The sequence below is a fragment of the Raphanus sativus genome, unplaced genomic scaffold, assembly GCF_000801105.2.
Source record: "Raphanus sativus cultivar WK10039 unplaced genomic scaffold, ASM80110v3 Scaffold0528, whole genome shotgun sequence".
NCBI lineage: Eukaryota > Viridiplantae > Streptophyta > Magnoliopsida > Brassicales > Brassicaceae > Raphanus > Raphanus sativus.
The window spans coordinates 2,935-26,385 of NW_026615846.1; the positions used below are offsets into that span (position 1 = coordinate 2,935).

The 23,451-nt window shown below is 37.5% G+C and overlaps 4 protein-coding genes and 2 long non-coding RNA genes across 13 annotated transcripts; 3 read left to right on the forward strand and 3 right to left on the reverse strand.

The window, feature by feature from the left end:
• Positions 1 to 290: 290 nt before the first annotated feature.
• Positions 291 to 2,595, reverse strand: LOC108845992 (probable ADP-ribosylation factor GTPase-activating protein AGD13). Its single transcript, XM_018619196.2, has 9 exons — positions 2,521 to 2,595; positions 2,228 to 2,305; positions 1,912 to 1,993; positions 1,674 to 1,749; positions 1,421 to 1,584; positions 1,190 to 1,340; positions 995 to 1,117; positions 805 to 900; positions 291 to 727 (listed from the first exon to the last, which is right to left on the reverse strand). The coding sequence occupies exons 2-9, from the start codon at positions 2,265 to 2,267 to the stop codon at positions 446 to 448; spliced, it is 1,014 nt and encodes a 337-aa protein (XP_018474698.1). The 5' UTR covers positions 2,268 to 2,305; positions 2,521 to 2,595; the 3' UTR covers positions 291 to 445.
• A 638-nt stretch (positions 2,596 to 3,233) lies between these two features.
• LOC108846679 (uncharacterized) lies at positions 3,234 to 10,338 on the forward strand. 8 transcript variants are annotated; one of them, XR_008940240.1, is made up of 16 exons: positions 3,234 to 3,270; positions 3,390 to 3,463; positions 3,549 to 3,964; positions 4,047 to 4,199; positions 4,322 to 4,368; positions 4,473 to 4,617; positions 5,866 to 5,955; positions 7,016 to 7,285; positions 7,506 to 7,692; positions 7,816 to 7,965; positions 8,096 to 8,251; positions 8,464 to 8,772; positions 8,870 to 8,904; positions 9,024 to 9,097; positions 9,183 to 9,631; positions 10,010 to 10,338. It is a non-coding gene; the product is annotated as an uncharacterized LOC108846679 (long non-coding RNA). The 8 variants fall into 8 exon arrangements; XR_008940236.1 differs by having other exon boundaries at positions 6,947 to 7,285; positions 10,010 to 10,337; XR_008940242.1 differs by having other exon boundaries at positions 6,947 to 7,285; positions 9,024 to 9,061; positions 10,010 to 10,337.
• A 2,647-nt stretch (positions 10,339 to 12,985) lies between these two features.
• Positions 12,986 to 13,461, forward strand: LOC130502374 (uncharacterized protein At4g04775-like). Its single transcript, XM_056997170.1, has 2 exons — positions 12,986 to 13,150; positions 13,225 to 13,461. Exons 1-2 carry the CDS (start codon positions 12,986 to 12,988, stop codon positions 13,459 to 13,461), a joined length of 402 nt encoding a protein of 133 aa, XP_056853150.1.
• A 341-nt stretch (positions 13,462 to 13,802) lies between these two features.
• LOC108844857 (uncharacterized) lies at positions 13,803 to 15,430 on the reverse strand. The gene is made up of 4 exons (XM_056997169.1): positions 14,463 to 15,430; positions 14,255 to 14,339; positions 14,036 to 14,160; positions 13,803 to 13,957 (listed from the first exon to the last, which is right to left on the reverse strand). Exons 1-4 carry the CDS (start codon positions 14,719 to 14,721, stop codon positions 13,803 to 13,805), a joined length of 624 nt encoding a protein of 207 aa, XP_056853149.1. The 5' UTR covers positions 14,722 to 15,430.
• A 2,258-nt stretch (positions 15,431 to 17,688) lies between these two features.
• Positions 17,689 to 20,676, reverse strand: LOC108847881 (U3 snoRNP-associated protein-like YAO). Its single transcript, XM_056997168.1, has 7 exons — positions 20,115 to 20,676; positions 19,114 to 19,456; positions 18,819 to 19,043; positions 18,530 to 18,722; positions 18,269 to 18,441; positions 18,040 to 18,105; positions 17,689 to 17,925 (listed from the first exon to the last, which is right to left on the reverse strand). Exons 1-7 carry the CDS (start codon positions 20,528 to 20,530, stop codon positions 17,848 to 17,850), a joined length of 1,494 nt encoding a protein of 497 aa, XP_056853148.1. The 5' UTR covers positions 20,531 to 20,676; the 3' UTR covers positions 17,689 to 17,847.
• A 442-nt stretch (positions 20,677 to 21,118) lies between these two features.
• On the forward strand, positions 21,119 to 22,317 carry LOC108832898 (uncharacterized). The gene is made up of 3 exons (XR_008940235.1): positions 21,119 to 21,379; positions 21,869 to 21,962; positions 22,069 to 22,317. It is a non-coding gene; the product is annotated as an uncharacterized LOC108832898 (long non-coding RNA).
• Positions 22,318 to 23,451: the final 1,134 nt, after the last annotated feature.

Here is a 23,451-nt window from a genome sequence, read left to right on the forward strand (position 1 = left end):
TTGTTAGATAGTTGGGATTATATTTAAGAAAAGCGGTTTAAAACCAAACTATTAAATAGTTTGAGAAAAAATGATGCAGTTTCAAACATGTCCGGTTGGAAAATATTAAAATGATGCAGTATCAAACACAGAATAATCACATACCAAAATTGAATTAGGAAACCGGTGGTTAATGACAAACCAAAAACAATTAAAAAAGAAACCAATGCAGAATGTCTAAAATGTCATTAATGAATACAAAAGAAAGCCTCTTTAATAGGGGTAAATAGAGTAAAAATCCAAATGTGCTTGTACTTTAATAGTATAGATACAATGTGTACTCTGAAGATATATAACCATCGGAAACAAATATAACAAAAAAAGAGTCCTGTGGAAAGATCCAAAAATGTTTCAACAAAAGAGTACGCAAATTGTAATTTAATACATAATGGACCTGCTGATACTATTATTGTTCCAGTGGCAACCATTCCATTTCTAGCTCTAATTCTCCACACTCTACATTCTGAAGCTTGATCTGAACCTCTTGTTTCACTTTCCCACCAACGATGTTAATGATGCTGTCATCTATAAGCGGGTTATCATGCGACTTCAGCCATTTTCCTATTTGCATATCCCCAAACATCTCAGGATCCCCAAAAGCCATTGCAGATGTTATCAGAGGTTGGATATCAAGTTCAGCTTCTCCCATTATATCATCAGCAGAGAATGTGTCATAATCATACACTTGCTGCAATCACAGACAAACCCATAAGATGCATGCAGAGTATAAACCTCTATCTATTTTTTTTTTAGGATAGGCTTTACCAACTTCACTGGACCATAGCTCTCAGGAACAGAAAGCATGAGTTCTTGGTTCCATATTGGGTTCAAATTACTATTCACAACTGTTGTCTGAAGCTTCTGAAACAGCCAAAAAAAAAAAAAACATAACTTTCGGATCCACAAAGGGTGCATATCGGCATGTCAATAAAGTGTAACTAAGAGATAAACTTACTTGCTTCCCAAGATTCAAGACAACATATGGATCACTTGACATCATATCTCTGATTGCTAAGTTAGTACCTTTCTTGACAGTCACCTTCAACAATCCAATAAACTCTACCATTCCTTCCTCAAACTGTCAAAACTTATAAATCTCAGTTTAACAAGAAGAAACTGTTGAATAAAAATTGCAAGTTAGAAGTTTTACCATCTTCTTTGATGATGAATTTGCGCGAAAACTATCCATGAATTTTGTAGAAAGACTTGATTTGACAAATGATGGTTTCTTTGTTGAGCAAGCTTTCCCTGACGTAATCCGCAAGCTTGGTTTCAGGAACTCTTGGTGTTCATACTTAGCCCTAAACCGATATTCAAGATTTTGAGTAACAAATCAGAAACAACTATTGAATTTGTCCTGTCACACTTGTAGATTTGCTACCTGATGAATATCATACGCTGGTCATGACTAACATCAGGTCCAGGCTTAGAGCTTCCTTCGGGTACAAAAGCTTCGTAAATAGAATTTGCAGAAGCATTTCCTCCAATCTCAATCATGGAGTCGACTTCCTCATCAGACCATTCATCAAGTGTCACAGACAAGACCTAGATAAACCAAACTATCTATATATGAGTACACAGCAAAGAAGAGATGAGAGATCATATAGTGTGAGTAGTAATAAAAGCTATAACACCTTTGAGATATGAGTGCCGAGGCTTCTGTGCACACCGCAACATTTTAAGCAAATGAAGACTCCGATATTTGATGATCTGAGAAAGAAGCCACAAAAGCTAGTTAAACAAAAGAGATAAACACATAAATATGCAGCATAACTAAAGACACAAGCTCATGCGTTATTAGCTTTTGGTAATAAATAAGAAAATTGTGAGAATCTCAAAGATTTTATATCTAATGTGCAGTGATGAACTTACGCCCATTTGGGATCAGGAGCGGAACAATCAGCGCAGACTCGGTTATCAGGTTGTTTCAAAAGATCTCTTATTCTCCTTTTACCTGTTAAACACGCAACCATTATCATCATCATAAACCTAGATATTATATTTTTTTTTTTAATTATGCAGCCATTTTCATAACTACAGAACATGAAAAATCAAAAGATTGCTCTACATCTATAGAATTTCATCACAATAATGAAAATCACAAAAATGATGTCATAGAAAATATAAATCAGGAATTTTCTCTAAATCTATAGAATTTCTTAATCCTACAAATCAATATTGTTCATACCTGAGCCAGAGTTATCAAGTCCGGCTGCATAATTACTCATTGGTCTTCTAAGAAACAGCAACCATCAACACAAAGATCCTACATTTGAGCAAACCAAAGATATGACCCATCACACGCATATTTGTAAAAATGAGCATACACACAAAGTTCCAATGTTCTTTAGGTAATTAAGCTAATTAATGATTAGACGTGACATTTCTGTAACATTGCTGAAGGACAGTGATATAACATGAAACAAAAACAGACATACAGGAATTGTAATAGAGAGATAAGAGAGATCTTGGTGTTCTTACAATATTGGGAAAGGGAGGAGAGGTTGAGAAATGACGAAGAATACGTGCTCTCTGAGTCGCTGACTTTTGTTTTTATTATAAAAAAAATTCTCCCTTTTTAAAAAATGAAGAAACTAGAGCAGATTTAATTTAAGAAAATATAATCATTCCCACCAAAGTCGGCGACTTTATGGTCTCCATTTAATTCAAAGTGTGATGACAACTACGTCGTGAAATCAGGTTTTCTTTTTCTTTCATTATACAAAACTTATCCACTGTGAAGTGTAAACTTACTATAGATGTAATGTATTTTATCACTGTGAAGTGTAAACTCAGGTTAAAAGTATACAAGTCATGGTTCGTCTTTTGAAACTAGACTCCGTATCCAGGTACAGTACATTCTTTATATAAAAGATGTAATAATTCTTCATCTCTTTGATTCATCAGAACCTCGAAACGTTAAAGTTCTTCTCGCTTGTATTAGAAAAACAGGGTACAAAAAAAAACAAACAAAAAGGGAGCAAACACTTTAAGAGCTGAAGAGATTTGCAATAGCCATTACATAGCTTAGGGATTCAAAAATATAAGTACCAACTCTTCTTTAAATCAACCCCCAATGAAATCCTTATGACATGTGAGGTATTTCTTTGTGACTTAACCTCTGTCCCAACTTATATCCTAAGTTAACCTCGATCAATTTGTAACCTTGATACGTTTGTTTGTTTTGTATGTAAAGACACAAGACAATTTGGTTACCCAGTTCCCTTATCGGTACGTCTGGGGAGAGACAGTGCTCTCAAGATTCACTAGTGTCAATGAAACAAGAGTTTACAATATGATGGCTTGTATTGTAACCCTAGATCTAACGTCTAATCTCCTCTTCTCAACAGGAACCAGAGAAGAGATTTCACCAACGCTAGAAAACACTGTAATCTCCTTGCAACACAACCTGATCAGCACTTGAGTATCTTCACCGCAACTCTCCTGCTTGTTGTTGATATTGCTTACTTCTTTGCCGTAAAACCCTAACCTTCCACTCTACGTTTCAGGTGTATTTAAAGGGCAATGGAGCTGCTGTCATGGGCTTCGTAGAAGACTTGACCCAAGACTTAATTGTTGAAGTCGTATGGGCTTTAACTCTTGAATGCAGCCCACTTGTTTTGGACCCAATAGAGTCTTGGCCCTCTTTGTCTGAATTGAGACAACCAAACCCTTCAATCTCCACCTTTGTCTTCGATTCAGCTCAGCTCCGGTTTCATCGCCTCCTGATCTCACTCAGTCTCCAAACCTCTTCGAGTTTTAACCGATCTGGGCTTCACGATGCTTCCGCTAATCTTACGACATCATCTCCTCTGTCAGCTTTACCGATGACAGATCATGATTTTCATCTTTCCTATCGCTCACAACTCTACCTTGCGAACTGCTCAACCGTTTCCGTTTAGCCACGATTTCTGATTGATCCTCTGTAAGTTTCTGATAATCTTTATTCTTGAGTCATGATTTTCCGTTCTCTGCATTCAATCTCATCATTCTTGAACTCATTCCAGAATTTGAAGAATCGTCGACTATTCTTCTGCCCTTAGTAGTTCCAATTTTGATGATCGAACCCAGACCCATGTGCCTCTCAGTTTGACCACTGACGACACGTAGTACCTTGACTCTCTCACTTAACCTCAACACTGTAACTCTCACTGATTCAGGTATCACTTTCCAAAACCTCTGTAGACAAACTTGCTCTGCCCCTTTCAGTTTCTGCTTCCCATTCATCAGTATATCATATTCTTCTTCTATTGTCTGATACTTTTCTCTTTCACATCTGCAGTAGTTTCAGAGAATCCAGACTTCAAGACGGTAGAATTTCAGTTTTAGGTACTGTGATTTTCCTTAGAATTTCAACCATTCTCAAACTTCTTCAGAACTCATCATCAGATTTTACCATCTAATGCTGTGTAAATCTGTCGATTTCTTTGTAGTAATTACCGATACTGATACACCTCAATATCTGTTTCATGTCCATTGTGAGATTATCAAATCGACCAAGATCAATCTCTGGACTTCCTTTGCTGACTTATGCTGAGACGTTCAGAAGTGCCAGGCACTTCTCAAAACTGTTACCAGGTAAACTCTTCGTAAGCATATCAGCTGGATTCTTTGTAGTATGCACTTTTAGGACCTTCATCGAACCTGCCTCAATTATATCCCTGATAAAATGATATTTCCTGTCGATGTGTTTTGTCCTGTCATGATGTGCACTGCTTTTGGCTAGATAGATTGCGCTTTGTGAATCACAGTTTAGCTTGAAATTGTTTAGCTTAAACCCCAATTCTTCGCATATGTCTGTCAGCCATAGTCCTTCCTTAGTAGCTTCTGCCAGTGCCATGTATTCGGCTTCCGTAGTAGATAGAGCCACTACCTGTTGTAGGCATGATCTCCAACTCACTGTATTCCCACCAACTCGAAACACATACCCTGACACTGATCTTCTTTTATCTAGATCACTAGAGTAATCCGAGTCTGAAAATCCTTCGATGTCAAATGTTTCTGACTTAGTGAAATGTAGGCACACTCCAGTTGCTCCCTTCAAGTATCTTAGGATCCATTTAACCGCAGACCAGTGATCCCTTCCTGGATTAGCCATGAACCGACTTACTACACAGATAGCGAACCCTAGGTCTGGTCTTGAACCTATCATTGCATACATGAGGATTCCTACCGCGCTTGCATATGGAACAGTATCCATTAGGCGTCTCTCAGTTATCAGTTCATCCTTAGTTAGGCTTTTAAGTTTGAACTGTGAGTTGCTTGGTGTAATCACGGCTCTGCTGTCTTCCATGTTAAAAGTCTTAAGCACTTGTTTCAGATATCGTTCTTGAGATAGCTTTAGAGTTCCCATCTTTCTATCTCTAGTGATTTCCATACCAAGTATCCTAGATGCTGGTCCCAAATCCTTCATTTGAAACTCTTTGTTCAAACTTGCTTTCAATATGTTGATTTTCTTAATGTCTTTCGCTGCTACCAACATGTCGTCAACATATATTAGTAGATAAATCATATCCTCAATGTTTGAACCCTTTGTGTAGACACACTGATCTTTTGTGCATCTCTGGAAGCCTTGAGATTTCATAAACTCATTGAATTTCTGATTCCACTGTCTTGGTGACTGTTTCAAACCATATAGTGATTTCTTTAGGAGGCAAACTTTACCTTCATCTCCTTTTGCTATGAACTCCTCTGGTTGTTCCATGTAGATAATTTCATCCAACGTGCCATTTAGAAATGCCGTTTTAACATCTAGTTGCTCCAACTCGAAATCGTAGTTTACCACAATTGATAGCAAAATTCTGATTGACACATGTTTGACCACAGGTGCGAAGATTTCATTGTAGTCTACCCCTTCGATCTGCGTGAAACCTTTTGCTACAAGTCGGGCTTTGTACCTTGGATCTTCCACACCAGGTATCCCTTCCTTGTATTTGTATAGCCATTTGCATCCTATTACTCTCTGCTTGGCTGGTCTGGGAACAAGTATCATAGTCTCGTTTTCATCTAAGGAGACTTTTTCTTCTACCATTGCTTGTTTCCATTTCTTCCAATCTTTGCTTCGCTTAGCTTCAGCAACTGATTTAGGCTCATAGAGTTCAATACTTTCTGCACATGATAGTGCATAGGCCACCACTGATTCACCATCATCATATCGGGACGGTGGTCGTATGGTGCGCCTTCCTCTGTCTCTCGCTAGAATGTAGTCATCTAGACTTGTTTCTTCATTTGTCTCTGTTTCCTGGTCCGAGTCTGATTCCGCTGATGATTCTTTTTCTTCTGAATCTGAGTTTTCTCCACCTTGATTAGAACCCTCTGCATCCGTAGACAATACTCCACCTTGACCAGTGCTGTCTGCGTTAGGTTTCTGTGTAGATGGTCCTCGTATTAGGTTTGTACTGAACGTCACTTTCTTTGTCTTTGTTGGCTTTGTGACACTCTTCTGTTTCTGTCTGTTAAATAGCTTTTCCTCATCAAAAACAACATTTCGACTGTCAGTACACTTTCCTTCTTCTGGAATCCAGACTCTATACCCTTTTACACCTTGAGGGTATCCAACAAATATTCCTTTAACTGCTCTAGGGCTGATTTTATCCTGAACCTTATGAACATATGCTACACATCCAAATCGCCGTAGGTGCCCGTAGTCAACCTTAGAGCCTGACCACATCTCTTCAGGAATTTTGAACTTTAGTGATGCATTAGGTGATCTGTTAATTAGATAGACCGCTGTACAAGCAGCTGCAGCCCAGAAGCTCTTTTCCAAACCGGATTCAGCAAGCATGCATCTAATCTTGTCAGCTATAGTTCTGTTCATCCTTTCTGCAACTCCATTTTGCTGTGGAGTATAGGTGCACGTTTTGTGCCTTTTGATTCCTGAACTCTGACATAGTTTGTCCATTTGCAGGTTGCAGAATTCAAGTCCGTTGTCAGTCCTGAGGCACTTAATCTTCTTCTTGGTTTGGTTTTCAACCAGGTTTTTCCACTCCGAGAAGTGATCAAAGACCTCATCCTTGCTTCTCTGAAATCGTATCCATACCTTTCGTGAGAAGTCATCTATGAACGTGAGGAAGTACTTGCATCCTGACAGGCTTGGTTCATTCCAGACAGATCCCCATAAGTCGCTGTGGATGTATTCCAACACACTGGTAGATGTGTGTCTTCCCTCAGGGAAACTTTGCTTGTGAGTCTTCCCAAACACGCATTCCTCGCAAAAGTCTAACGTGTGTACTTCCTTCGAGCTCAGGTAACCTCCTTTAACCAAGAGATTCATATTTTTCAAACTCATGTGTCCCAATCTAGAGTGCCAACGGTTAGTTAGATTTACTTCAGTGCGTGCAACTGCTGCTTCACCTTTTACTACTGAGCCTTGCAAATAGTATAAGCCATCTTGATATTTTCCAGAGATTACTTTCTGTCCTTGTTTGTAGAAAGTAACTGTGAAATCTTGTCCTTCATATTTGCAGCCGTTTTTCTCTAGTTGGCCATAGGAGATGAGGTTTCTGCCCATGGTTGGCATGTACCTCACTTCACTCAAGATCACCGTTGAGCCATCAGGGTTTAAGATCTTAAGCTTTCCTATGCCTTTGACTTCACTGTGGGTGTTGTTACCCATCAAGACCTTTCCACCGTCTATCTCTTTGAAGTCAAACAGTAAGTCCCTCTCTGGAGTTATGTGAAAAGTACACCCAGAATCCAAAACCCATTCATCCTTTGGATCTTGTATACTGGCTGTCAGAATCATTGGCTGATTTCTCTCTTGTGCCAAATTTGCAGCTTCCGTCTGCTTGTAATTCTTCTTATCAGGACAATCTCGTTTGTAGTGTCCCTCCTTTCCACATGTCCAGCATTCACGAGGTTTCTGCGCGCCCCTAGGTCTCGACTTGGACCTAGCATCTTTGCTCTTGGGCCGGTTCTTCCAGTGAGGTGTAGTTTTCTTCTCTGTTCTGCCTCTGCTTACCATTAATCCCTCAGCACTCGACTTTGCTTTACCGATTAGCCCTGATTCCTTTAGCTCAACTTCTTTTGCATATGCTGATGATGTAACTTCTTGCAGGGTCAGAGTCTCTTTACCGTTGCCATATTTCAGAGTATGTACCAGTGAGTCGTACTGCTTAGGTAGGCTTGACAACACCTGCACTGCCTGATCTTCGTCGCTCACTGTGATGCTCAGACTTTCCAGATCATCAACCAATCTGAGAAACACATCCATGTTTTCCTCAATGCTTTTGTGCTCCTCCATTTTAAAACTAGCAAACCGCTGCTTTAAATATATCCGGTTAGGTAAGGTCTTAGTCTGATAGTCCCTTTCAAGTGCTTTCCATACTCCTAAGGCTGTAGCTTCCTTCATTACTTTCCTCAGAACCAGATTGCTAAGACTAGCGCATATCATATTCTTAGCTCTTTTATCTTTCTCCTTTTCAGTTAACTCACCAGGAGGAAGTACTGGTTTCTTCCCGTCTTCGTCATCCTTAAGTGCACCCTTTTCAGATGACGAACTTGACTTGTCCTCCATGAGGACACTGTCCAATCCAGAGTTCTCAAGCTGCATCTGCATCTTGAATTTCCACATCCCGAAGTCTCCTTTACCATCAAACTTCTCGACATCAATCTTGATTCGAGTGTTGTGCATGGTTACACACCAGATCTCCCTTATGTGATCACACCAACTTGCAGGTCAGAAACTGATACCGTATCCTCTGCTTCACCCGGTGCTCTGATACCACTTGTGAGGTATTTCTTTGTGACTTAACCTCTGTCCCAACTTATATCCTAAGTTAACCTCGATCAATTTGTAACCTTGATACGTTTGTTTGTTTTGTATGTAAAGACACAAGACAATTTGGTTACCCAGTTCCCTTATCGGTACGTCTGGGGAGAGACAGTGCTCTCAAGATTCACTAGTGTCAATGAAACAAGAGTTTACAATATGATGGCTTGTATTGTAACCCTAGATCTAACGTCTAATCTCCTCTTCTCAACAGGAACCAGAGAAGAGATTTCACCAACGCTAGAAAACACTGTAATCTCCTTGCAACACAACCTGATCAGCACTTGAGTATCTTCACCGCAACTCTCCTGCTTGTTGTTGATATTGCTTACTTCTTTGCCGTAAAACCCTAACCTTCCACTCTACGTTTCAGGTGTATTTAAAGGGCAATGGAGCTGCTGTCATGGGCTTCGTAGAAGACTTGACCCAAGACTTAATTGTTGAAGTCGTATGGGCTTTAACTCTTGAATGCAGCCCACTTGTTTTGGACCCAATAGAGTCTTGGCCCTCTTTGTCTGAATTGAGACAACCAAACCCTTCATGACAGCCTTAAGGGATGTATTGCTACACCATTTTGCGCAGACTTTATGCATCCCCATCTTCCAAATCTCGTTTCCTGCCATATCCATATGACAAACACACACAGTTTTGAGATTAGCCTTCACAAGAAACAAACAAACAGAGAACAAATAAAGAAAAAAAGGAAGCGGACAAGAGAGGATGATCACATACCTGTCCAACACCAGCAACCAGAAATTTACCGGATTTTGCAAAAGCCATGGAGTTCACAAACCCAGTCTGGAACATGATAAAATAAACATTGTGAGTTTACTACTTAAAAATTATTTAAAAATCTGGTGAAACCTGGAATCCGGCTACCAATTGAACTACTAGTTAACAAATATATAATTTTAAATTGTTCTTTAAGATTTTTCAGTTACATAATTAGAATCTGTTTTGTATTGTAAGTAAAAAAATATTTTTTTTTAGTTAAAAAAATAAAAAGATCATATGATTATGTCGATTATGCATCTATTAATAAAAATAGTTTATATGGTTTGATATTAATTTATTTTGTTATCGATAATCTATAAAAAAATATGTTTTACTTTTTATTTATTTTAAATTTAAATTTTATTATTCACATTAGATATTTAAATATTCAAGGAGTTTAACTCTAGATATATTTTTATTACATAGGCCTGTTCTTTTCTTGGACGCGGCGTCAGCTAGTGCGTCAGAGAAATATACACAACAAACTAGGAAAAATAAATGGTGGAGAAGAAACAAGTTGTCGCTGCGTTTACTTTTTACGAAGCCTGCCGGTGTTTTCCGCGACGTTCCTTGACGCTGTGTAAAATATCGGCAATTAAACGAGACTTTCCGTGACGCTGCGTCTAATTTTATAGTGGAAACGATGGCTGCCAGCGGTGTTCTCCACAAACTAGGATAAAAAGTCAGTTATAATTTTGGTGGCTCACTGCTGATACTGCGTCAGTGAAAAAAACAGGCCTATGTTGCAATTCTTAATTAGCTACAAAATATTTGTTAAATAGTTCTAAATTATTTTTTTTGTTTTAATATTTTGCATGTGAAATGAAAATAGAAATAAAAAACTAAAGTTATGTTTTTCCAAATGTTTTTAAAAACATAAAATATTATTCAACAGCTAATATATTATATAACAAAATTAACATATGATTAGTGATCCCATAAATTATCAACTCACTAAAACTAAGTACAAAAAAATCTTATTGAAATATTAAAAGAAAGGTAATTTAGATTACCTCCTCAACAAATTGGTTGAGATTATACACCAGAATGAACTGGGAGTGTGTCTTTCCACAAGTGGAAGAAGGAAGACGCACGGAGTAACCTCCGACGGAGAACACCAGATTTAACTGGAAAGGTCTCGAGACTTAATGCTCGGAAAGGGTACCAATATGGAGTCGAACCCAGGTGGGAAGAGCAACACAAGTGAGACTCTACCACTTCGAACGGGCTCGAATTGGTGGCAAATGCTCTATTTTAAGTGTAGTTATAATCACTTTTGTTTCCCGGTTTAGACAGTTCGCTTATTTATTTTGCCTTAAACCAAAAATAAATCTAAACCGAAATCCATGAATATTATTCAACAACACAAGCATGAGTCAAGTGCTCAGGTACTCTTAATGAGGCAAAAAGTGATCTACCATACTCTCATGTGATCTGCTATACTCTTATCTGTTTTCATACTCTTGAAGAATGTGGTTAATATCTAAAATACCCCCGACCAATTTAATGAATAAATTAATCGAATGTGGAAATGGAAAGAAATCGATCCACTCTATTCCCATCTCCTCTCCTCCACTCGCCCCTCCCGAGTCGACTCGGAATCGACTTGATCACTCCGATCATTCCCTCCCTCTTTGTTCTTCCTCCCAATCGAACTCGATCTCGTCGCTTGGATGCTGGATCATCGAGCTATTAATTCCGTTATACATGGTATGTATCTCACCATAGACGAACTCATAATTGAATGTCGGGAATCAAAGCTGATAACAATTTGGTTTTGAATTGGAATTGAAGACTCGACTCCAAATTTATAGTTTTAATTGAAAAATTCTTATTCATTTGGGTTTCATGAACTAATCGAGGATCGGAAAGGAATGATTGAATGTGAGGGTATTATGATGATTCAATCGAAGATTAGAGGTGCTTGCTTGCTTATCAGTACTCTATTTGGTTACTGACACAACTCTGTGACATGGTATAACCAAGTATAACGAAGTATAACTTTGATGGTGTAACTGTGTAACCAAGTATAACGTGAATGGTGTAACTGAAAAAACAAGTATAACTTTAAGTGGTTAAATGTTTTTATTGCAGACAATGTGTCCATTTTCGACGAACATACACTTTGATTATGATGGACATTATTCTAAGGATTGATATGATTATGAATGGATTCCAACCGATGCTCGTTTGTATGCTATATCCTTTAATACATCATCGTTGGAGGAGATCACTTATTCGTTGTTGAAAGAGAGGATATGCAGGAAGATCGGAATAGATCCGTTTACGAAGAGGCTCAATTTGGGTTACATTCCATTGGTAGTGGAACCTAAGAGGCAATCGTATATTTTGGATGATGAAGATGTGTTTGTTTATCTAACATCAGTGGATAGAGAGGAAAGGAGAAGTATTTTGCATGTGGAGGACATCGAAGAATTACAAATAGTTCAAATAACCGAGCAACTGTCGAGAGTTGGAGAGAGCTGTTGTAGTAGGAACTATTGTGAGCGTGAGAGTGGATATGGAGAAGAAGAAAATGTGGGAACAGGTTTGGAGGACGATGAACATCCCCACAAGAAACAGAAGAAGAGTATGTTGTAAACCTTTCGGTTTCAGTTCAGTTTTGATGTATGAAGTGGTCTAAATTAAGTTCTAAGCCTTTCACTTTCTGTTTTGATGTTTGCCTTTCACTTTCGGTTTTGGTGTTTTTATCATATGGGAACGTTTTGAGGTGAAATAAATTTTATTTGTGTGTTGTATAACTAAGTGAAACTGGTATAACTACGTTATGTAAACTGAATAACATGGTTGTAAACTCTAAAGTTTTTAATTTAATTTTATAAGTTATGGAAGTAGTACGCTTTTAGTTTATTAGTAGTGTTATGTTAATTATGATTTAATAAGAATTATTAAAATTATTAAAATTCCATCTCATTGCTCGTAGCAATTGTATAGGAAATACAATGTGTTGTCATAGCTTTATCGCTGAAACTGACTGAGTTAGATTTGATAACTCTATGGCACGAAATCAAGTTTATATGTACGTGATCGTATGGGAAATGAACTTAGGAAACATAATTGCATTGGTGTAACCACAAAATCATTAATTTAAGTAGAGTATAACTAAGATAAATAGAAATAATTAAAAAGTGCAACTTCGACGCTTTCTGTAAAACTGAGTACTTGGTGAAACTTACAACAGAAAAAACCCTGGGATTAATTTTCCCGCTCAGCTTTTCGAATTTCTAATTTCCCTCTTCCCAATTTACTAAAACCCCAGAATCGTTCAATCGAAGTATTAAACACCCATTTTTTAGGTTTTCCCCATTTGCTATCTTCATTTTCTCTCTCTTCCCTAAATCTCTCTCCTCGACCTCACTCCCTCTCCTCCCAAAAACCTAGATGTCCGCCGCTTCATCATCCACGACCGGTGGTCGGAGACGGGTACGAACTCCGGGGATACCTAGTGGGTGTTGGTGCGGGGTGGGCGTCACCGAGCTCATCTCCAAAAGCAATCCAAACCCATATCGCCGGTATTATCGGTGTCTCTTTGCGGCTTCACAGAGGGTACATCCGTTTGTTGTTTACATATGGAACGCTTATGAATCACGCTAACTCGTTTTGAAAAAAAAATCATGTAGCTCGAGAACGACAATCATGTCTTCAAATGGGTTGACGAAGCCTTCACCGATGAGATACAGCAGCTGGACTACCAAGTTCGAATACTCGAAGAAGAAGTTCAGAGTCTCAAAGCAACAATAAGGAACGAAGGAGATATCCGCGAAGGTCCCAAAAAGATGCCCATGATAAAGATATCAGGAGGTTGTGTTCTTCTTACCATCGTTTTAGTTCTAGGAATTATAATGTACAAAAAGTAATTGAAATTCCTAAGAGAATTCCAATTCCTAGAACTAACTGTTATTGCTAAGCTATGTTTTTTTAAGTTATGCGAAGTTGAACAACCATGTTGTTTGATCTATCGAAAAAGTGTCTATTATTTGAAGTTTATTTTTAGTATGTTAGACAATTGAGAAAGTGAAACTAACACAATATCGAGTCAATATCTGACCTATTTATACGAAAAAGTCGAACAGAGGATTAAGTTAAGCCAGAAGTTGGAACAAGGGATTAAGTGAAACCTAAAGTTGAAACAAGTGGGATTGAGTGAAACCAAAAGTTCAAACAAGTGAGATTAAGTGAAACAAGTTGAAACAACAATTTACACAAGACCTTCAATCCCATATTTTTGAACATAAGGGTCGCTGTTCAGTAGAGACTGCCTGAAGTCCTCAACCTCGGTCAAACGCGGATTGAACCTGAAGTCTGAAAGTCCACCTTCGGTCTGAAGCCATAGATCAGGAGCCTCAAATAAATCTGTATTAATGTAAATGCTTTTAGTAAACGTTTTAGTCCACTATCATATTTAAAACTAGCCACAGAAACTACACTTACTCCAACTCTTGCAGACCTTCCACATCTTAAGGGCCACAATCACCTGTCCACCTTCCACATTTTCAAGACCATCCCGGAAGGCATAGGCCTGCTTGCCAGTTGCCACACATTTAATCTGGCTGTCACTATTCAGAATAAGAGATTCTCAGAATAAAGAAAACGTGTGCCAATTACAATATAAATAAACTTTGCTTGGATCATATGTTGCTTTCTACTTACATGTTGTCCCTTATGTAAAAAATCATCCTTGGTCTTGCAGGGTCATCGAAACGGGCTTCCGTATTGAAGACCACTCCAATTGTATCTACCATATAAGTGTAACTCAACTAAATCAGTTCGTTTCACTTAGTTTCACTTACATCTACCAAAGTTCTGAAACTAAATATGTGACTATATGTGAATATATTTATTTTAGCAGCATTCATACCTATGGGATAGTTTCGTTCCTTGTGGGACATGTGAGGGATTGCATGGATGTTCTTGAAGTCCATGAAAAGCCGATTGTTCAGAGGATCGATCATGCGGACTTGTGTGAGTCGCGAAGCAGTTAGTCTGAACCGAGAGTTAGTTGCATTGAAACCTACACAGGAACGTTCAACTCCTACCCGAAAGATTTCCACCCATTCTCCCTCCCTGTTTTTGAGGCCTCTAAAACTTTCATAATCCCCATAAACGGTCATCTCCATCTTGCACCCCTACATAAATAAAGTACAAGGATCAAGTTAAATGATGATGAAAAACTTGAGAGATGATGATGAAAAACTTGAGAGATGATGAAAATCTTGAGAGATGATGAAAAAACACTTACATCTTCATCTGCTAGGACATAGGAATAGAAAGGCATAACCCTGTTGGTAACCGAGGAATAGAGAGGGTAGACCCTGTGTATTTTGACTCTGAAACGCCAAGCCTTGACGTCGGGGTTATAAGAAGCCTCGGAAATCTGGGAAAGCTTATTGTAGAAGTCTGTCATCTTGTTGAATAGAGATGAGAGAATTTGACTCAGAGATGAGAGAAGAGAAGATAGAACTCGGATATGAGATGAAATGAGAGAATTTGCAGAGTTGGAGTTTAACTACAACTAAATGCAATGGTGATGATTCTAGACGGTGTAGTGTTGTGACGTTTCACGTTTGGTTTCAATGCAAGTGTAGTGTAGAGTCGCGAGGGGTTGCGAGTGTAATGATTATTATTAGAGACTTTTTCAATCGATTAATTACTCTCTCATCTGTCCATCAATACCATTAATTACTGGATTTTTCTCAACCATTTTTATGATCTCTTTTATTGCTTGCTCAGTAAATAATCCATAATATTATATTTATTTTCAAAATATAAAACAATATAATACCTAAATTTTTTAATTTTTACATAGTTCCATATATTTACACTATAAATTCAATATAATTTTACTTAGTTTCATAAATTTAGACAATTAATATCAGTTAGTTTCACTTAAACTGTCAGAAGCGTGCGTGAGAAGTCGTGTAGCGTTGCAAATATCAAGGGTCACGAAGCTTTGGTCATAAATCAGGTCATAAATCATGAAATGACAGATTTTTCTCAAACTAAATATTTCAATTATTATTTCTTAGTTTTCTCACCTAATGTTTTTTACATAGTTTCATTTATTCAAACACACCTATTTTTATTCAAACATACCTGTTCTTATTCCCTGTACTTGCAGTGAAAAGTCGTGTCTTAAGCCGTCTATCAAATTACACCCTTAAGTGGGATAGTAAATGCAATCTTATCTCTATTATAAATAACACGTAAATCTTTCCATTTACTCGATTAAACGAATATCTCTCAAGTTTTTCATCATCCTTGTACTCTATGTCGAACTTCTACTTGGAATCTGTCCCTCTTTCCATCCTCCATAAGATTCTCTCAAAGGTAGCAACAAACCACATCCGGGACTTCGGTAGTGCTAGAATTGCTTTCTCCGGGTTCAATCAAATAGGCAGAGACGACTACTTCTACCAATCTGCTAATCTCTTTGGCTTTAATGATTGGATTGAAGAGGTTAATGCTGTAAGAACATTCCGACTTAGGTGCTACCAAGCCGGTAATCCAGAGGCCATCTACCTACGAGGTATGCATGAGTTCTTTCAACTTCATTTACTTGATAAAGGAATAGAGAAAATCCGTCTTGCTGCTGAGAGAGGATTGGAGTTGGCCAAGTTTGTAGATGGAATGCTGAACTTAGCGTTTAGTGTAGATGATGGAGGGTTGTTTCACAATTATCCTAACTTTAGTCGTGAGTTTGTTCATCGGATGAATTGCATGATCAAGACTGTTTTACCCACAGGCCATTGGGGTTACGAGAAACCTCAAGAGTTTATGTCACTACTTGAAAGAATAAAGAATCCCATCTTCTCAAATGATTGCTGCCGCTCCTCCGCAATAGAAGAACCGGTGTTTGTAGTCTCCTATAATGGATCAACAACACAGTGGAAGTGCGATCGTTGTTTCTGGCAATGTGAAGTTTGGGACTTCTGCAATGAAATTCACTTGATAGCTGCCAACTGGCCAATTGAAGATTAGTTGTGGTGTTTATTTCTCGAGTTTATGGCATGTAGTTTTATCTACTTTCACTATGTTTGACTTAATGTAATGTCTCTAGTTTCAATCATCTAGTTTCTCTCTATAAACTAATCTTTGTATATTTTAACTTCAATATATCATTAAAAAATTAACTACATTTATACTTTTATTTTAACAAATAAACTTCACTAGCCATTTGGAGATTAGTTTTATCAACTTTTACAACATTTTTACTTTTTACAACATTTCTACTTTTATTAAATATGTACAACATTTCTAAGTTTGGCCAAAATCTATTTATAGCATATAAACTATTTTTTAAATTCAAAATTCAATAAATATATCAATAACAACAACTCTGTCCAAAAAATAACATAATAAAACATTTGAAATCTAAAAATGCGATTTAGTTAAATTTAGTTCAACTTAGTATTATATACAGAATATTGTTGATGATTTATTACGATGTACAGTTTCACCAATATTTACAATCACACCAATTCTTACAAAGATTTCGAAAGTTATAGAGAAAGATATCTGAATTTCATAGATCGGGTCTGGATGGTCCGCGAAATGGTCCTGGTTGGGTTGTAATTATGCAAGTTTCTATTGGTCATGTGGTCTTTTAATAAATTTTCGTATTTAAATAAAGAATTATTTAATTCTAAATTTGGGCAGTTTCGGGCAGGAGCATCACAGCTCTTTTTTTTTCGGGCAGGAGTACCTGAGCGTTTGATTCCACAAGCATGCTCAAACACGCAGAGACAAAAAAAAACACAATCATCCCCACAGATAAAACAGTACGCAAATACAACCAGATTCATTACAAAAAAAGAAGCAACTATGTGATCCACCAGCTAAAAGTAAACATAACCATATCTTCAAAGGAAGACACATCTAATACCGACCGATTAAAATGAAGTCATCATCATCAAGCACCTGAACATCTCTCTCTCCTACAAAATGCTCCCTTCCGATCTCCTTCAGCAGTACAGTATAACTAGTCATGGTGTCGTCTTTTGAAACTAGACTCCGTATCTAGGTACAGTACAGTCTTTATATAAATGATGTAATTCTCCATCTCTTTGTATCATCAGAACCTCAAAAACGTTAAAGTTCTTCTCTCTCTTGTATTAGAAAAATTGGGTACAATAAAACAAACAAAAAGGGAGCAAAAACTTTAAGAGCTGAAAAGACTTGCAATAGCCATTACATAAACTGAGTCTCAAAAATATAATTCTTTAAACCAACTCCCAATGAAATCTTTATGACAGCCTTAAGGGATGTATTGCCACACCATTTTGCGCAGACTTTATGCATCCCCATCTTCCAAATCTCGTTTCCTGCCATATCCATATGACAAACACACACAGTTTTGAGATTAGCCTTCACAAAAAAACAAACAGAGAACAAAAGAAAAAAACAGGAAGAAGACGAGAGGATAACTAACTACATACCTGTCCAACACCAGCAACCAGAAATTTACCGGATTTCGCAAAAGCCATGGAGTTCACAAATCCAGTCTGGAACATGATAAAATAAAACATTGTGAGTTTACTACTTGGTGAAGTGACTCTTTGTACTAGAATGAACAAGCTCTTAACCACTCTCTGTACTGTTCTTTCTATTAACCACTCTCAGAAACAACAGATGCATGAACATAACACAAGAGTAAAGAAAATTTACCAGTGGAAGCTTGAATAAAGGTCGAATGGCACTTGGTTCAACAGCCATCAAATGCACAAAACCATTACCAGCTCCAGATGCAGCAAGGTCACTACCTCTGCAAACAGCAACTGAACTGACCCAAGAACTCGTGGAAGAGTTATTATACTCCACATTATCATGATCACCATTTTCTGGTTTACAAAAAAAAAGAACAAAGCATCATGAATCTCTGTAACTAAGATTAAATTGCATCAGAGAGAAGAGGAAAGGGAATTTTACCATTAGTGGCGATTCCATCAGCAATAACGGAATGTGCATTCTTGAGGAGAAACACCGGTTTCTTTTTTAGCATTCCCCAAAGTGCAACAGTTCCGTTGTCCGAACCAGACAGGTACTCAGTATCACTGATGAAACAGCAGCTCTCAAGAGAAGATGCAGGTGCACGGTATATCGTACGGCTTGCCTCAGGCATCTGTCATCACATTAACAAGACTTGCTAAAATACAGAATAACAGAAACCACATGATGATGGCTACATACAGCTCCCACAATAGTGTTTCATATTTACCTTGTGTAATAGCATGGTTCTATCTCTTCCAACAGTAAGTGCACGCTCCTTCCTTAGCGCATCAATGGCTAGGATCTCATCCTGGTGTCCAAAACTGTCTTGCACAAAAGCTTTATCTTCTACATTCCAGGCCTTGACACTTCGATCAAAAGAACCAGAGTAGAGTTCTGCAGTCCCGTGTCTGAAACATAAGCAAGAAACAGTGTTCCTGTGACCTGGAAAGGCCTGCAAACACATAAAAGCTGAGACTTGACGGAAGAAACCACAAAAACAAAACAGGATTATATCATTTTACCTGAACATGTTCTCTGGTACGAACGTCCCATATATGAACATGTCTATCAACTCCACCAGTCGCCAAGTAACGACCATCAGAACTAACAGCTAAAGCAAGAGACTCTCTGCTGTGTTTTTTACTCCTAGGCTCCCTCACTTTCATCCCATGAGACTTCAGAACTTCATCACTAGGCCATTTGTATTTGTCAGTTTTACCAGAAGATACATCCCAGTGGACAATAGTACCGTCTTTGGAAGCTGAGAACCCTCTAGTGTCGTCATCAGAGAGAGCAACAGATACAACAGATTTTCGGTGCTTGACAATAATACTAAACTCATCACTACTCAGTGGCTCCTGAACACTGGATAAAAAAGAAAAGGTTTAACCTTTATCAGTATAACCAATCTACAGACCTAACAAATGGTAAAAACTAAATTTAATCAGCTTCCTAAACACTGTCTGCCCATAAATCCTAATACGAAACCCATCAATACTATGTGGCTCCTGAACACTGATTCATGTAAAAGGTTTAAACTTTATCAGTACAACCATTCTTCAAACCTGACAAATGGTAAAACATCACTAACTTGCCTCACAATTCAATCAGTTTTCTTAAACAGTAAAAATTTAATTCACCAAAGTTCATTCATTATCTTATTTTCTGCTTAACAATAATACAAAACTCATCACTACTCAATGGCTCATGAACACTGAATCATACAAAAAGACTTAAACTTTGTTATATAACCAATCTTTAAACCTAACAAATTACAAAAAAAAGATCACAATCAATGGGTTTTCTAAAACACTGTCTGCCTATAAACCCTAGTACGAAACTCATCACTACTCAATGGGTCATGAATACTGAATCATTCAAAAAAAAGACTTAAACTTTATCAGTAAAACCATTCTTCAAAACCCAACAAATGATTAAAAAAAAGTCACTAACTTGCTTCCACAATTCAATCGGTTCTCTAAAACATTGGCTACCCATAAACCCTAATTCACCAATTCATTACCTGGATGCAATAGCTCTTCGAACCCTACCACTATCCTCCTGCTGCTTCTTCATCAAAGTCTTGACAATATCACCATCATAATCCTCATCATCCTCATCGTCTTCGTCATCATCACGTTCTTCACGCTGCTTCCTCTGAGCTTCCCTCGTTCGCAGCAGATACGCCTCAGCTAACCTCTTCCGCTTCTCACCAGCCGTCTCATCTGCAAACTCATCCTCCTCCTCAGCTACATCAGCTTCTTTCCTATCTTCGCCGTTAAAGCCGTTCTCTTCGGCGTCGGAGTCGATAGACTCGATGTCTTCGTCGTCGTAACTGACTTTCCTACGTTTCTTGGTCTCCTGCTCGAAGAAGGGATCCGAATCGTTCGAACCCTTCTTGCCGCCTCTCTTAAAGCCTCCACCTTTCGGGTACTTCATTCTTTTCTGTCTCTGTCTCTCTGTAGCTCAGTGAAAGCAAGGGATGTAGATTAGGGTTTATGGTTTGGCTTCAGGGTTTAGCGGCGATGGCGAAGAAAGAAAGACGATTTTGTTGGTTTGGTCGGAAAGTTGACAACTTTAAAATCTTGCCCCTTTGTTACAAAACCTAGGTTTTCTTCAGGAACCGGGTTGACCTGATGAACCGGCCCATTAATGGCTAGTCTACATTGAGCCCATTTAATAATTTTATTCAGCGAACTTTGGGCCTCTTTAGTTACATAAAAATAGCCGAAGACTAACCGGGAACATCCTAAACGTTGGAAAACAGCCCTACTTAACGTAGTTTTGATCTTTAAATTTCTTGTTGTGTTTGTTTTAAGCAGAACAAGGTAAATTTTTAGAGAAATTACCTAGACTAATTCTAATCATTCTACTAATTACTAGGATAAAGCACATTAGTCTCTAATTACTAGATTAAAATTTAAAACAACTAAATTTACCAAAAACCAAACCTTCTAAACATTAACCACAAGTTTGCCATTCTAATTTAATAAAAAATAATATAGTAATACAAAATAAAAACTAATAAAATAAAAAGAAGAAAGCATTCGTCGTCTCCAACCTTTTGTGGTCTTCTTCTCCTTACGCAGACAAAGCCTTCGTCGTCTCCATCTCTGTCTCTGCCGTTCGTCGACTCCATCTCTGTTTCGTCGTCGAGACCTGAACTCCGCCGTTCGCCTGGGTCACAGCCTCAACTCCGCCGTTCGTCATCTCCATCTCTGTGTCGACCTGAACTCCGCCGCTAGCTTGTGTGACATCTCTGCCATCAATTCCAAGTTAATTGAATCTGTAAGTCCTCATTTTTGCGGATCTAGGTTGTTGTTATTAAAGATTGATTGATTAATCTTATGATGAAATTTGAGAACCCTAATTCCCAATTTGAGAAATTGAATTTATTTTTCTCTGTGTTTGCTTGATTTTGGAAACCTTTAATCTGTAATTCTCTTAATGCGAGGACAGTAAATTTATGTTAATTTCAAATGGAAGAACTCTCATACTGTGTTATTTCTACCATTACCGAACAAGAGCACACTTTATCAAGTTAAGATAGATATGCATCCCCATTGAAGTTGGCATTGACCTGATATTCTCGCCCTTAACAAGTTAATATTGGCTCATTGCACCAATTTGGTTGTTCGACCACCACATTAAGGATAAGTTTAGTATCACTCACTCCTAAATATTTCCCTACAGTTTCGACAACTTTATTCTTGGTTTCTGATTATTTTGCTGCTAAGCCTACTTCTTGATACCTGACACTAATGGTCTTTTGTGTAGGAGGCGCAAACATATGCTCAGGAGAACAGTCTTTTCTTCATGGAAACTTCAGCAAAAACCGCAGCTAATGTCAAGGAGATATTCTATGAAATAGGTGAGCTATATCGCTACACTCTGAGATTCAAATTCAAACAGTGTTTTTATTTTTGCTTCTAGTAGTACTAAATACTGTTATACCTTTTCTCTTTTGACTGGGACAGCAAGAAGGTTACCGAGAGTGCAACCAACAGAAAACCCAACAGGAATGGTTCTACCAGATAGGGCCATGGATATGGCAGTGAGTTCATCTTGTTGTGATCAGTTATATGTAATGGAATACACTTCCCTTAAAGGGGACCTTCTGGTCAGTCAATATTGAGTTATGGACTTCTCTGTTTTGCATATCTTTGCTTTGTGTTACTTCTGTGAATACAATGAAGATATTTCATATTGAGATATGATGTTTACCTCATATTGGAACTATGTATCCAATGGTCAAATCACCAAGTATTTTCAAGTTGTACGAACTCCCATAGTTAAGATAGATATGCATCACACATAGCCGAACGTTCTCGAATTTGCAAAGATCCAAGAATGCATGAAACTGTCTATCATTTCCTATTTTCACAGGTGGTATGTTGATGCTTTGATTGTGTAGATTCTGCTTTGGAATAAGGTACCTCAGTTCCAAGTCGTTTTCTGCAAAATCATCTCCATAATCCTCAAATATGATCTTCACAAAATCCTCAAATCGAGTGTCCTCATATGCAGCAACTATTATGCTATCTATATCATTATCTACTTCAAATAACCACTTAGTTTTCTCAACTTTCCACTTCCCCGAATCATGTGCTCCATTATTCTCCAATTAACGTGAATTAAAAGATGTTGTAGATTTCCATGAAAGTAGATCCAAAATTTATGAATGAGAGGTAAGAGGAAGAAGAAGAAGACGACAAAGAACGTAAACCTAATTGGAAAGGTGGTCTAATATGATTTTTAAACCAGAAGTTTAAATTAATTTAAACCAAGAACAACTTGATTTAAACCAAAATTTAAAATTAATTAAAACTGATTTTAATTAAAACTAAACAGAAATATTTGTCCACTTAACCACAAATTCGGGTGGATAAATCTGCCAAAATAAGTTTGTGTTAATCTGGTAATTAGAATTTATTTTAAAAATCTGCCGCCAAAGATGGCAATTTAAAAAATCGGCCACCATATGAAAATAAAAATCGACCGGATATTTAAATCGAACAAACATATCTGCCATAAAAATCTATGTCTATTACCTATTAAAAGTCGGCTGAACGTAAATATAAATCGGTTGTAAAAATCTAATCGATAAAATATAAAACTGCCACTTTAAAAAAATCTGTCACTTCATTCGATAGATTAAAACAAATAAATCTATTGATAGCATCAAATCGGACAGATAAATCAGCCATCTCAAAAAAATTTGCTGTGACTCAAAAGTCTGCTACCAAGTAAACAGCAGATTTAAATTTAACAGCAGGTTTAATTAACAGATTTATATTACGACAGATTTGTTTTTTTGTTAAATAAAACTGTCGTCGAGAATTTTTTTAAAATTTAAATGG

Coding starts and splice junctions, on each gene's coding strand:
- LOC108845992 (XM_018619196.2), bottom strand. CDS start 2,267: ATGAGTAATTATGCAGCCGGACTTGATAACTCTGGCTCAG. Junction 1,994..2,227: donor ACTTGATAACTCTGGCTCAG/GTATGAACAATA, acceptor CGTGTTTAACAG/GTAAAAGGAGAATAAGAGAT. Junction 1,341..1,420: donor CAGCGTATGATATTCATCAG/GTAGCAAATCTA, acceptor ATATCGGTTTAG/GGCTAAGTATGAACACCAAG.
- LOC108847881 (XM_056997168.1), bottom strand. CDS start 20,530: ATGAAGTACCCGAAAGGTGGAGGCTTTAAGAGAGGCGGCAAGAAGGGT. Junction 18,106..18,268: donor CTTTATTCAAGCTTCCACTG/GTAAATTTTCTT, acceptor ATCATGTTCCAG/ACTGGATTTGTGAACTCCAT. Junction 17,926..18,039: donor TGGTTGCTGGTGTTGGACAG/GTATGTAGTTAG, acceptor TGGATATGGCAG/GAAACGAGATTTGGAAGATG.
- LOC130502374 (XM_056997170.1), top strand. CDS start 12,986: ATGTCCGCCGCTTCATCATCCACGACCGGTGGTCGGAGACGGGTACGA. Junction 13,151..13,224: donor TCTTTGCGGCTTCACAGAGG/GTACATCCGTTT, acceptor AAAATCATGTAG/CTCGAGAACGACAATCATGT.
- LOC108844857 (XM_056997169.1), bottom strand. CDS start 14,721: ATGGAGATGACCGTTTATGGGGATTATGAAAGTTTTAGAGGCCTCAAA. Junction 14,161..14,254: donor TTTTACATAAGGGACAACAT/GTAAGTAGAAAG, acceptor TATTCTGAATAG/TGACAGCCAGATTAAATGTG. Junction 13,958..14,035: donor GAAGGTCTGCAAGAGTTGGA/GTAAGTGTAGTT, acceptor ACATTAATACAG/ATTTATTTGAGGCTCCTGAT.